Source organism: Colobus angolensis, unplaced genomic scaffold (assembly GCF_000951035.1).
Source record: "Colobus angolensis palliatus isolate OR3802 unplaced genomic scaffold, Cang.pa_1.0 Scaffold1, whole genome shotgun sequence".
Lineage (NCBI taxonomy): Eukaryota > Metazoa > Chordata > Mammalia > Primates > Cercopithecidae > Colobus > Colobus angolensis.
In genome coordinates, this window is record NW_012110918.1 from 13,439,434 (window position 1) to 13,453,433 (window position 14,000).

Here is a 14,000-nt window from a genome sequence, read left to right on the forward strand (position 1 = left end):
CCTGATCCCTTATCTCACTGTTGGTGGGTCTGGGCTGGTGGTGTGTCCCCTGAAGCTCTCTGAAGGGTGGCTGTACGGCATTGCCCAGCGGACATCCCCAGAGCGCCGTGCTCTGCAGCAAGAGTGGCTGCCTGTGCTCCCAGGGCCACTCCTCCTGGCAGCCTTTCGGGTTTGCTCGGCGTAGCACCTTGGCAAATCTCCTCGAGTTAGGACTTGCCTGCCATAAGCCTCTCCAACGAGCAGCCCCAGGCCAAGGCCTGTGTGTGGGCAGAGGGAGCGCGTGCCGCGGGAGGCTGCATTAATCTGAGGTTCCGTTTTTGTTCCCTCCTGGGGCAAAAGGAAAAAATAGGCTGTCCCACTCCATCCCCAAATCCAGCCCAGCTGCACCCAGCCCTGGGAGTGAAGGGAGCTGGATCAGGACTGCCCGTGAGTCGTAGACTCTGGTGTAGGGAAACCCCGGTTCATAAGACGGGTGGACACGGAGGAAGGAGGAGACTCCGTCCAGCAGAGACACACTTGGGCACAGCCCAGTTTGGAGTCTGGTGGACGTGGGCTCACCTGTGTGCAATTGTCATTCACTGTGTGGCCACGGACAAGTGACACTCTGTGGAGACGCAGCTTCCTTATCTGCAAAATGGAAGCAGTGCGGCTTGGGGAGGCTGTGTGTGAGGGTTTGGCCCAGAGCCCCACCAGCAGCCAGACAGCAGTGGCTGTCATCCCTCCAGGGTCCAGGGTTACCTGGGGGAGTAGGGCCTCTGCCCCCAAATGGGCCCCGTTTCTGGTTCTGGAACTCACAGCAGGAGCAGAGGTGAGGACACTCCCGGTGTTAACCATCCGCTCAGAGGGAGAGCGCCAGTGGCCTTGTGTGACCTTTGCCCTTTGTCTCTGTCTTTAGGAGGCACGCGGACCTCCAGTGGCCGGCTCCGGAGGCTTGGTGACCCCAGTGGCCCAGGTAGGTGGCTCGCTCCACCCCGGCCCCAGCTCATGGGCGTGTTTGTGCTGCGGTCCTTCGTTCTTCTGGTCCAGGACCTGCCTCCCCACCTGGCCTCCCTGGATGAGTGGGGCCACTTGCCCGTTTCCCAGGGAGATGCTGTCTTTGACGGCTTTGGACTCAGGTGGCTTCCGGGCCTGTTGACGCTGCCCTGCTGGAGATGATCCTTGTGGGGGCAGAGTCGGCAACTCCCAGGCTCAGGGAGCAGGCCCGTGTGTGCGGGACAGAGGAGAGAACAGGAGATAGATAGGGCTGGATGGTTTGGTTTGAGGTGCTGAGGGGACAGGCGCACCATGGACAGGTGGCTTTGGCTGTGGGACTCTCGGTGCTGGTTCAGTATCCATGGGCTCCCTGCAACCTTGCAGGGTGGAAGATGCTCCAGGATAGAGCAGATATGGCCGGTGTTATCTAGGAGGAAATAAGTGGGCCTCTGGCAGTGGTCACTGTGCTATTCTTTCTGCTTTTTCCATGTGTTTGGAAATTTTCCACACTCACCAGTAGGAAGGGGAAACAGAGGCACCTATCAGAGCTCTGGGGCTGGCCATCCAGGACAGGAGTTACAGCTCACAGGCTTGGAGGGACTCTACCAACCACCGGGTACAGCCTGGGCAGAGCAGTGGGACAGAGAGGTCAGGGCTCTGCCTCCAGCCCTTGCCCCCCAGGACTGAGTCTGCGCGTCGTCTTCTCCCCACTGGGTGTCCCCGATCTCCCCTGCCTGACCCCAGTGTGGCCATAAGTGCCTCTGTTCCCAGGAGCCTACATGGTTCTTGGCTGTCACTTGCAGCGGCCAGGCTGGGACAGGTGCCCATCTAGTGGCTTTTCTATTTGGAGAGGATGATGGGTCACAGCAATGAATGAACTTACCTCCCCTAGGAGATGAGGAGCTCCGAGAAGGACAGAGATGGCGTGGTCATCTGTGCATATGTGCTGGGGGCCAACTGGGTGCCAGACCCCTGGCTGCCATCATGGTGGCAGACAGGCAGGGACTGTGCCTTCATGAATTAGCCATTCTAGAGGAGACAAAGTTACCAAAGGACACGGACCCGGAGTCAAATCCACACAAATAGAGCACCTGTGGGCCAGGGCTGCCTTCAGAACTAGGTGAGACAGCCGTCCTGCCAGGACAAGGCACTCACGGGGGCAAGGCATGTGCCCATCTGCAGCCCCCACCTCCGTGCTCTAGACCAGCCCCGGCTAATAGAATCTTCTGTGATGGTGGCTCTGTTCCGTACATCTCTACCCTGCCATCCTGTATGGTAGTCGCTTGACCACCTGGGTCTGCTGCACACTCGAAGTCTAAATGTTTAAGTTTATTTTATCCACTCATTTACTTGCATAGAATTATTGATTTATTTTAAATGGATTTCCACTTGTATCTACATGTGGCTAGTGGCTGTGAAACGGAACAGTTCCAGACCACACTGGCTACCTGAGACCCCAGAATTCTATACCCGAAGTCTGCTTCTGATCCTGAGTTGGCTTCTGTGGGGACAGCACGGACCCCTCCTAAGTCTGCCCTCCAGAGGTGGATGCAGCGCCTGTGGACTGTGCACCCCCAGGCCTGGAGCGGGGAGACGGTGGCTTTTTACAGGAAGTGGGAGTGGAGGGGATGGCGTGTACATGTGGGTGATGTGGGACCTTGTGTGGCTATGTGGACTGCCGTGTCCACGTGGGTGCATGTGAGGTCCCTTGCAGGGACTGTATGTGGGGAGAGCGGGGTGACGCTCTGGCTGGAGGCCCCTGGGCAGCTGCATGATTCGGCGCCGTGGTTAAGAGGGGCCCCGCCTATTGCAGTCATGTTGGGCACTAGCCACTGGACAGCCCAGCCACTGCTGTGTTTCTGGGGAGCTTTTCTCAGGTTCCGCATCTGATCTGCCTCTCCATCTCCCTCCCTCTCATTGGCCAGCTTCTGGTGGAATGGGTGGGGAGGGTCCCCCAGTGCTTGTGGGGGTTGCCTCTTGGGAGCCTGGCACCCTGGGCTGCATGGACACAGCCTCCCTCGGCGGTTGCTTCCCTCTGCTTAGACCGGCTGGTTCTGTGCCATCAGCACTTGGCAGCCGCAATCACAGCTCAGCTTGGAAGCCTAAGGCATAATTTGCTGAAGCCCAAAGCTGCAAGCTGGTGATCTGGGTTTGCGTGGGACTGCCTGCTGACACACGGGGTCCTCCCTCTGTGGGCCTCTGTGGGCTCTGGCCTGAGACACCCTTTCCTCATCTTGGCTTCTGTCTTTCTCACTGCCTCCCTGCTGCTGAGACCTTGGTCCAGGCAGGAGTTCATTCCTAGACGTCCCAGCATCTCAGGCCTCCCCACTGGACACTCCCCAGATGACTGTCTGCCATCCCGTCCTCCCAACCCAACTTCTCTGTAGATCCACATCTGGCCAGTCTCCTATGTCTGGGACTCTTGCCCTCCCCAGAAGGACAAAGGCTCTTCTCGAGGCTGTGTTTGGGACTGGGCCAGGGATGACATTTCTGGCAAGAGCTTAAATGACACCATGATCAACCCTTTGGTTGGTCAGCTCACACACTTTCTCTCCTTTTTTTTTTAAAAAAATGGAATTGTTAGAGCTAAAAAAAAAAAAAAAAATGTAAAGAATAAGATAACAAAACACCTGTGTACTCACTGTCCCGCTTAAGAAGTGAGACATTGCAGGTGTAGCCCAGCCCTGGGTGAGCCTCTCCATCCCAGCCCTGCTCCCGCTGCAGGGCTCCCCCCTGGATTGGGCAGGCATGTCTGCGCTGGGCGGTGGTGTGTCTGAGGAGCCTAGGTCTCCTCTTTTTTTTTTTTTTGAGATAGAGTCTCATTCTGTCGCCCAGACGGGAGTGCAGTGGCGCCATCTCGGCTCACCGCAACTTCTGCCTCCTGGGTTCAAGCAATTCTTCTGCCTCAACCTCCCCAGTAGGTGGGATTACAGGCACCCGCCACCATGCCTGGCTAATTTTTTTGTATTTTTAGTAGACACAGTTTCACCATGTTGGTCAGGCTGGTCTCAAACTCCTGACCTCAGGGGATCCACCTGCCTCGGCCTCCCAAAGTGCTGGGATTACAGGTGTGAGCCACCGCATCCGGCCTGGTCTCCTTTTGAATACGGTCGCCAGCATCGTGTGTCTGAACAGCCTAGGTCTCTTGCCTCTTAAATGCTGTCGTCAGCATCGTGTCCTCGGTGCCTGACTGGAGTCAGTGGCTGCCCTGCTTGTGCCCACAGCGTGATGGCGTGGAGATGTATCCGTGTAGATCCACTTAGCCTTGGTTCATTTATTTTGGCAGCTAGCGAGTGTTCGTCCGTGTGGGGAGGCAGAGTTTGCCAGTCCCGTGGCCCACTGGTGACATCACTGAAGGTCTTCTCTGTCATTAGCGCTGCCGGGAACGTGTGTTTCCCCAGGTGGATTGGTTGGACTGCGGGGATGCGCTCCTCAGCCCTTCTAGATGTTACCACTGCGCCCTTCCGAGTGGCCTTCTGCTAGGCTCTCCCATATTCGCCCATTTTCTGTGCCTCAGTCAGCCTCTCTGGGCAGCCGCCTCCCTGACTGAGCGTCCAGCTGACTTTTGCCCTGGTTCCCACGGTGCACGGAGCATTTCATCTCACTGGTGCCTGAGCTTCCTTCCCTCTGGCCCTCAGTCCCCGGCGCCAACTCCTCTGCCTGACATCCCGTGTCTCTGGGTCCTGCTCCTCCATCTTCCAATGCCTCTGGGGTGCGTGGCCTCGTCCCCAGTGCCCCTGTCATCCCTTCTGTCCTGGGTTGAACCGTGTCCCCCACAAACTCATGTCCATCAAAAACCTCAGAATGTGACCTGGGAGTTGGAAATGGGGTCTTTGCAGATGTAAGTAGTTAAGGATCTTGAGATGAGGTCATTCTGGATCAGGATGGACCCTAAATCCAATGACTGATGTCCTTAAAAGAAGCAGAGGCCACAAACGCACTGGGAAGAGCCATGCGAAGGCAGCAGCAAAGCTGGAGTGATGCAGCCCCAGGCCAGGAAGCGCCTGGGAAGAGGCAAGGAAGGACCCCCCACCCCACCTCAGCGCCTTCCTGGGGAATGTGGCCTTGCTGACAGCTTGATTTTGGACCTCTGGCCTCCAGCACTGGGAGAGAACCCGCTTCCATTTTTTCAAGCCCCACAGCTGTGGTCCGTTATGGCAGCCACGGGACACTGATGCGCTTCCCTACCTGGCTGCTGTGGATGGGCCACCCCCGCCCGCAGGAAGTCTCCCTCAAGCGCTGTAGCTGTCTCTGCCCTCACAGGGGACGCCTGCACAAGGAGGTGTGAAAAGGGCCCTGCAGGAGCGGGGCCTGGGCTGGTGCTCGCTCCCTCCCTTCATCCTACGCCAGTTCCCACGCCTCTTCCGGAAGGAGTGCCCGGCCCCACCCGGTGAATCAGAGCCCAACTCTCCTGACAATTGGCTGTCACTTATTTAACTGCCACCATCCCCAGGAGACAGAAAATGCCAGAGGGGTGGGGCCTGGGCAGTGCCTCCTCGCTACTTCCCCAGGGTACCGTGCCACATTGCCTTGGTGCACAGAGTAGCTGCTCAAAGTGAGTCGGACAAACAGGTCCCCCCTGCCCAGCCATGCAGACAAAAGTGTGCCACGTGCAGGGAGCTGGCTGTGGAAGAGACCACCAGCATCTTGGCTGCCTGAGGACCTTGCCCCTGGGCTCCTGTGGCACCCCTAGCTCGTTACTTCCTTTCTCACCCATAGCTACCCGCTCTTCCTCTATTTCTCTGATGTCAGCCTTGCCACCCACCCAGGTTCACAAGCAGGAAATCTCAGAGTTGATCTTGACCTCTGCCTCCCCAGCACCCCCAGGTCAACAGGCTGCCAAGATCTCATCAACTCACCCTCCACATACTGGCCCTTGGACAGGCTGCCCTGGTCATGGTCATGTCTTGGTTGGGCCTCTGTCATCTCTCCTTGGACCAGCGGGTGCCATCCTCCCCACCCCTGTCCTGCTGTGGCTCCTTCCTATCCACAGCCAACATTTCGAGGCCGATTACCGCTTCCCTCCTCTGTGCTGGGGACCCGGTGATAGGATCCCTCCACCCAATCATTTACAATAGACCTGGGCCTGGTCTTCTTACTTACAGAGCCCTTAGTTTCTGTGGTTTCTTACTGTAGTTTCTTAGTTTCGAGGCCCGCAAGCCTCGAGTGTGGATTTGTGCTGCCGCCCAGCCTGACCCTGATACTGCTTTCCAGCCTGGAGCCCCCTGCTGCTTCTGCGCTCCTGGCTCTGAGTGCTCGGACCTCTCTGGATGGGTTACCACTTGTCCTCTGGAAAGCAGGGCTTCCATGCTCCTAGACCCAGCTGGCTCAGGGTGACTTTGGGCCATCTTGTCACACCCCTTCTATCAGCTTGGCCTTGGTTATTTCTGTGTCCTCCACAGCCTCGGACCAGAGCCGGGGCAGAATGCTCTCCTGGTGTGTGGCAGGCAGTTAGGAAATATTGCTGGACTGACCTTGATAGGAGATGCTTGGGAGAATTGGCCAAAAAACTAGCTTAAAATGCAAATATGGGCCTTCTTTTGCATTGGCTAAAGAGTAGCTTTTCTCTGTTTGCCTCCTGGGTAAGAAATTGATGGCAAATGCGGTGTCTCCAGGGAGGAGAAGAAGGTGACAAAAAGGGTCTGTGTAACAGGACAGGCGCTAGGCATTTGTGACTATTTAAGTTTAAATTATTTAACCTAAATGCGAAACTCTGTGCCTTCCTTGGTAGCCCTTCCACATTGCAAGCTTTCACTGCCACATGTGGCTGCCATATTGACCACAGCAGATACAGAACATTGACATCATTGCGGAAAGTTCTATGGGCGGTTTAGATCATCTTCACGTTGGATCTGTAAATTCATTGTTTATCCAGCGAATGGTTACTGGGCACCTACTGAGCAGGGAGGATGAAAGACACCCGCTTTTGGGGCAGTTTTCTGTTGGCTGCAGAGAAGCTTAAACTCAGGGGGCCTGGGGCAAACTCTGCAAGGGCCCTTGGCCTCTGCACCCCTAGACCTCCCTCACTCTGCACAGGCAGTTGGGGGCCCCCTCTAGGAATGGAGCGCCAGCTCTGGCTCCTGTCAGGCTACAGCCCGGACGGATGGCTGAGCACGAGGCTGTGAGAGTGGAATTGGGCCCGGCCGGGCTGCTTCTCCCCGTTGTCTTGGTTTCCTTCCACGCTGACCTGGAAGGACTCCTAAAGCAACAGGCCTGCCCAGGCGGTTTGCACCAGTAAACCCTGCAGCAGCCCCAAGGGCAGAGATAGCTGGATTGTATTTATTTAGGAACAGCCAAAGCTCGAGGCACAATAAAAAGTGGAGAAAGATTCCGGAGAGGAATGCAGCTGGCCTCAGCCCGGGAATCCGTCTTGCTTGGGAGGCTGTAGGCGGGCCAGGCTGGGGCCAGCCTGGAGGGTCTTGGCCGGCTCTGCTGGCAGGTACAGTAGCAGGGTCAGCAGGAGGGAGTCCAGGACGGAGCTCCTTCACTTTTAATTCAGGGAAGCGAACTTCAGTGGTTGTCTGAGGATGAGCAGGAAATGAATGGAAAAGTCTTTTTTTGTTTTTCTTTTTTCTTTTTAGGCAGGGTCTTTCTCTGTCCCCCAGGCTGGAGTGCTGTGGCACAGTCATAGCTCACTGCAGCCTCGACCTGCCGGGCTTAAGGGATCCTCCCGCCTTAGCCTCCTAACTAGCTGGGACTACAGTTGTGTGCCACCATGCCTGCCTAATTCTTAAAAGAAATGTCTTCAGGCTAGCCATGGTGACCCATGCCTGTAATTCCAGTACTTTTGGAGCTGAGGTGGGAGGATCACTTGAGCTCAGGTGCTCCAGACCTGGGCAACATGGCGAGACCTTGTCTCAACTAAAAATACAAACAGTTAGCTGGGCGTGGTGGTGCACCCCTGTAGTTCCAGCTACTCTGGAAGCTGAGGCTACAGTGAGTTGTGATTACATCGCTGCCCTCCAGCCTGGGCAAAGGGAGGAAGAAGGGGCCCTCAAATAAAAAAATTTTTTTTTTGAGACAGAGTCTTGCTCTGTTGCCCAGGCTGGAGGGCAGTGGCATGATCTTGGCTCGCTGCAGCCTCTGCTTCCTGGGTTCAAGTGATTCTCCTGCCTCAGCCTCCCAAGTAGCTGGGATTACAGGTGTGAACCACTGTGCCTGGACTCTTTTTGTAGAGATGGGATTTCTCTATGTTGCCCGGGCTGGTCTTGAACTCTTGGCCTCAAGTGATCCTCCCACTTTGGCCTCCCAAAGTGCTGGAATTACAGGTGTGAGTCACCACTCCCAGCAGGAAGTCACTTTTTAAAGCGAGAGGTTGTGCATCCTCTATAGCTTGGTACTCAGCATGGAGGATTTACTGGAACTTGTGTTAGGTGAGGGGACATGGAAGATGGCAACAAATCCGAGCCCGGAGTGTCAGAAAGCATCCTTTCAGCCTGAGACGCCTTGTCTCCACCTCCGCGCAGGACCCTTCCCCCGTGTGTGCGCCTGGAGCAAGGTGGTGCCGATCCTACAAAGCCTCTTTCCTGAAGGCCCCTGCTGCCCACATCAGCATCTCCTGGATCGCCTGCTCCTTCCCTGCATGGCTGGACCAGCCCCAGGTCCTCCTGGCCTGGTATAGGGAGCACAGGCCACCCTGGGGAATGCCTGGCATGTGTCCCCTCCCCTCTGGGTACCGGGGGATGAAGCTGTGGTTCGTGGAGGCGGGCAGAGGCACTAGTGCCCGGGATGGTGCGCCTGGGGCAGCTGAACTGCACCCGGCTCCTACTGGGCCCCTATGGAGCCCAGATTGTTGTGAGAAAGTGACCCGTACCTTTCACTTTTGTTTCACGTGGGAACAGGGGCTCAGTCTACACACATATTTGGTTTGGAGTATGAATTTCCATGGAGAAGGAAAATCTCTACTAAGAAGGCTCTGATGTCAGGATTGTCTGTGAGGGCCAGGCCATGTTCTGGGGCAAGACAGGAGTGGAGGAGGCAACCAGGGAAGGCTTCCTGATGGAGGAGGCATTTGATAGCGTCTTGGAAAAGAAGTAGTTCCTAGGCCAAGCCAGAGAGTAAAGAACGACCACCTAACTTCTTTCTACAAGATGCCCCCAGGCTGAGGCAAAGCAGGTTGAGTGTGACACTTCCTTCCTTTCTGTGGGTTCTGGCCTTTCCGGAGCCCGGCCAGTGCCATTGGAGACAAAGTGGCCTTCGCTCTTCCTTCCCGCCCTGCCAGGCCCCACTGTGCCCGCTGAGCCCTACTTTGCAATTAAGAGGAGCTGTGAACCAATGATGCTGATGTCACAAAAAAGTGGCCAGGGGTCTATGGGGGTGAAGGACAGAGATGCTGCCCTGAGAACTGTCTGGAAGGGGCTTTTGGGTAACAGTGCCCACTCCAGGGTATCGGCAGGCTGGGGTGACCGGGAACTGGGCTCACAGGCTAGCACAACTAGAGTTTCCCAAAGCCGTGGCCCTGAGGGCCCTTCCTTCCCGGGACAGCAACCTTTGGTCCAATTTGGGAAAAGGTGGGTTAAACCCAGCCTGGCTCCCTCACTGCAGGATTACTCAGTGCGTTTAGTATGCAACTGTGCCTCTGAATCTAAGACGGGACCACAGAAACCACTTCAGTGTTCCTCTGGAGGGAGGGACCACGGGGGATCCACTGCAGGGGCTTGGGTCTGCGCTGGCCTGGTGAGGTGCCCCCTTAATGCTTTCATGGAGGCTGAGACACCGTGGGCAGTGAGAGGTTGGCCCCTCGCCTCCCCCACCCTCGGCTGGCCTTACCCCACCACCTCCGCACTCGCCTCCCAGCTGGCTCATGACTAACTCCTGCCTCTTCACAGCCAATCGGTGCTGCCAGGTTTTCCACTTCAAGTGATCCCCTGCCTGGGCCAAGATGTTTGGATTTTCAGGCACGGAGGGGAGATAGACCTCAGGCCAAACCACGCTGGGTAAAACTGAGGGTCAAGGCCGCGCTCAGCAAGCGCTCCAGCCCTGGCCGTCAAACCCATAGTGTGCACAGCGTGCGGGAGGTGGCCGGGTGAATGAACTCGTCGTAGCCCGGCCCCTCACTCGGGGCTGTTCCCAAGTTCCCACCGCCAGCCTGGCTGGGTCAGAGCCTGGTGGGGCCTTCCTGGGCATCCCTGCCCCACAGCGGGAGTTTGTGTGGAGAGTCTTGAGTGAGGTTAATGGGTGTTCTTCCTTTTTTTTTTGAGACAGGGTCTCACTCTTTTCACCCAGCCTGGGTTGCAGTAGCGCGATCATAGCTCGATGCAGCCTCGGACTCCTGGCTTCAAGCAATCCTTCCGCCTCAGCCTCCCGAAGTGCTGAGATTACAGGCGCGTGCCACCTTGCCCAGCTGGGGTTGCTGCTTTATACTTTTTCTCTTGTTGCTAAACTCAATACAACAAAAGATATTACATTTATAATCAGAAAAACCAACAAGAAATGTTATTTCAAAATTGGAAAAGGGATTAAAGAAACAAACCAAGAAACCTCTGCGATTCCTGCCGATCGGAGTCGGTGGTTATTAGTGGTTGGCTTAATACAATGTTTTAGGAAGAAATAGAATAACAGAAAGCAGCTCCAGTGAGCTGAGCCCTGGCTCTGTCTGTGCTGCTACATCAGTTTCCCACAGCTGCTGTTAACGAGTGGCCACAAGCTGGCTGGGTCGCAACAACGCCCAGCCATCCTCTCACAGCTCTGCAGGCCACACGTCCGAGATCAGGGTCGCCAGGCTGAAATCAGGGTGTCCCCTGGGCACAGCCCTCTGGAGGCTCTAGGGCAGGGGTTCCCACCCCTGTGTGTGTCCTATTAGGAACTGGCCTGCACAGCAGGAGGTGAGTGGCTGGCAGGCGAGCGAAGCTTCATCCGTATTTACAGCCACTCCCCATTGCTTACATTACTGCCCAAGCTCCGCCTCCTGTCTGATCAGCCATGGTGTTAGATTCTTACAGGAGCGCGAACCGTATTGTGAACTGTGCATGTGAGGGATCTAGGTTGTGGGCTTCTTACGAGAATCTAATGCCTGATGATCTGTCACCGTCTCCCATCACTACCAGATGGGACCGTCTAGTTGCAGGAAAACAAGCTCAGGCTCCCTCTGATTCTATATTGTGGTGAATTGTATAATTATTTCAGTGTAATAATAATAGAAATAAAGTGCACAATAAGTACAGTGTGCTTGTGGCCGGGTGTGGTGGCTCACACCTGTAATCCCAGAGTGAAACTCTGTCTCAAAAAATAAAAAAATAAAAGCCAGGTGTGGTGGCTTACGCCTGTAATCCCAACACTTTGGGAGGCCAAGCTTGGCAGATCACGAGGTCAGGAGTTCAAGACCAGCCTGGCCAACATGGTGAAACCCCATCTCTACTAAAAATACAAAAATTAGCCGGGTAGGGTGGCAGGCGCCTATAATCCCAGCTTCTTGGGAGGCTGAGGCAGAAGAATCACTTGAATCCAGGAGGCAGAGGTTGCAGTGAACTGAGTGTGCCACTGTACTCCAGCCTGGGCAACAGAGTAAGACTCTGTCTCAATAAAATAAAAGAATAAATATAATGCACTTGAAACATCTCGAAACCATCTCCCCACTCCCTGGTCTGTGGAAAAATTGTCTTCCATGAAACTGATCCCTGGTGCCAAAAAGGTTGGGGGCCACTGCCTTCATCTCCTGTCCCTTCGAGCCTCTGGTGGCTGTGGGCGTCCCTTGGCTTGTGGTTGCATGGCCCTTACCTTCAACACCAGCATCTTCATATCTCTCCGGGCCCCATCTCCACTTGACCATCCTTGTCTGCGTCGAATCTCCCGCTGCCCCTGTCTTGTGTGAGCACCGAGATTGCCTTTAGAGACCACCTGGACCATCCACGTGTTCTCGCCACAGCAAGATCCGCAACTGAATCACAGATGTAAAGACCGTTGTTCCAAACAAGGTCCCATTTGCAGGTCTAGGGATTAGGACGTGCTATCCCTGGGGCCATTATTCAGCCTTCTCTAGTGCCCGTGATCCCTCCCTCCCTCCCCAGCCTCCCACCTCAGCTGAGATGCTGTCCCCATCTCCCTCACTGCCTGGCTGCCTGTGGGGCTGTCCTCCAGGCTCTTTAGGAGGAGGGGGTTGCTTGATGTCTCCCAGAAGGCTGGGAATGGTCCTCCCCACCCCCCCAAGAAGACGTCCTTTCTGCCAAAGGAGACTGCATTTCGGGTCCTATCCCAGGCAGAGAGTGGACGGGACTGTGGCCTGAAGTGGCATTTCAGGGCCTTTGGCACTGTCATCTAGCTGAGGGCTGTGCATGGGCCTCACCTGGTCACAGGTAACTCACCTGGCTCTGTGGGGCAGGGATTGTAAACTCAGAGGCCTGCGGGGTGTGTCGAGGTGGAGGGGTGCAAATATTGGAAATTTGTGTGGGGGCCTTGGGGAGCAGCGCAAACTGGGAACTGTTTTGTCTAAAGGGCAGAGCAGTCTTACACCAGCCCTGTGTGGCCAGGCAGGAAGGCTTCTGTGGTGTAGCCAGGCGTCCTCCCTTTCTCAACAGAAGCTGACAATCTGGAGTTTTCAGAGAGATTGCCTGAGTTCTCAGCCTTGGCACGAACACACATTTTCTTTAAACAGGCTTGGGCCAACAGAACCGGCCTCTGTGTCTCAGGTTTGAATGAACCCTTGAGGTGAAGCTTAAAGACAGAGAGGATGCCCCCTTCCCCACCCAGGGACCCACACTGCAGGCCCCCACCTGCTCTGCTGAGCCCTTGGCCTCAGCATGGACACTGACCATGTGCTGCTGGGGACCCCCCAGGTAAGCAGCCTCTGAGGACCCCGGATGAACAGTGGGGAACAGCACTGATCCCCCAGTGGGGCCCCGAGTTCCTGGAGAGGAAGACTCGCTCCCTCCCAGGGGACGGCTGGAGACTTACTGACTCATGCGTGTGTGGTGGGAATCATCCAGGAAGTCCCCATCCCGTTCGCCCTCTGCTTGGGCGGGGACGGCAACTGCCTCTGTCACCACAGGCTAACGGGACAGAGCGGGGTGACTTCTCAGGGTTCCTCCTGGGCAGGTGCTCCAGAACCTTTTCTCAGCACGCTGGCCTGAGGCACAGCCGTTCCTCCCGCCCAGCCACGTTGGGGTGCGGGGTGAAGAAAGGCTGGGCTAGCCCAGGACGGAGGAAGGCACGCAGGAACTGGGCTTTTTAAACACTTAAACCCAAGGAAATCGTAGCATCGCGGGACGGGGAAAATGAAAGACTTTGGAAGTCGTCAGGAATTTGACTCTCTGAGTTGGTTTCCAAGAGTCTAAGTTAAGCATCTCCAAGTGGATATTAAAAAGGAGCAGCAAGCCTCGGGGCGGCGGGGGCTGGAGGAGGTGGAGAGAGGAGGCTGCCGGAAGCCGCACTCGGGACCTCTGCAGCCACCGACCAGACTGGGCGGCCAGGACTCTGGGACTCTCACAGGCAGACCCGGGGGGCTGCCGGACTCCTCGGGGCCCACCTCGGGCCCTCTCTCCTGCCTCCTCTTTTTGGATTTCTCTCCTTTGCTCCGTTTTTCCTCCCATTTTGAAGAGACAATGCTACTTCAGTTTGGAGCACAAACATATGATGAGCACATGGAAATGTGGTAATTCGGATGCATTCGTGATTGCAACAGATTGAAGAAATTAGACCAGACAAAGAGTGTTTTTAGAGGAGGAGGAGGAGGAGGAGGAGGAGGAGGCTGAGAGAGGGAGGGCGACGGGGGTGAGAAAGGGGAGGCCGCCTCTGAGCGGGACGCCGGGACTCCCGCCGCTGCTAAATATATCCGTAGGAATGGAGAGGGACCGGATCTCAGGTAGGCAGACAGCCCCGTCCCCATCGGCCGCCCCCCACTGCCCTGGACTCGGGGCTTTATTTATGCTTGGGGGGAATAAGCATGCAAGGGGCGCTTTTGCTCATTTTTCACAGAAATATTTCTTTTCTTTTTGGCGGTTCCAAGCTCGTGGGACGAACGCCGTCTCAGAAGCTAAGCTCTCCTGAGTCTGGCTTTTATTTCAACTCGGCTCTCCTCTCTCCTGGCTACTTCC

General features: G+C 56.0%; 1 protein-coding gene across 4 annotated transcripts in view; it reads left to right on the top strand.

Moving 5' to 3' along the window:
- SEPT9 (septin 9) overlaps positions 1-14,000 on the top strand; it is a 212,031-nt gene that overhangs the window by 24,553 nt on the left and 173,478 nt on the right. For 2 of the 4 annotated variants that reach the window (XM_011953141.1, XM_011953381.1), the window contains exon 2: positions 896-952. The exons of 1 other annotated variant lie outside the window; for it this stretch is intronic. In XM_011953141.1, coding sequence (XP_011808531.1) covers positions 896-952 — 57 coding nt within the window. Of the gene's footprint in view, positions 1-895; positions 953-12,938; positions 13,769-14,000 lie in introns of those variants that run through there. One more of the 4 variants, XM_011953216.1, reaches the window with a different exon arrangement.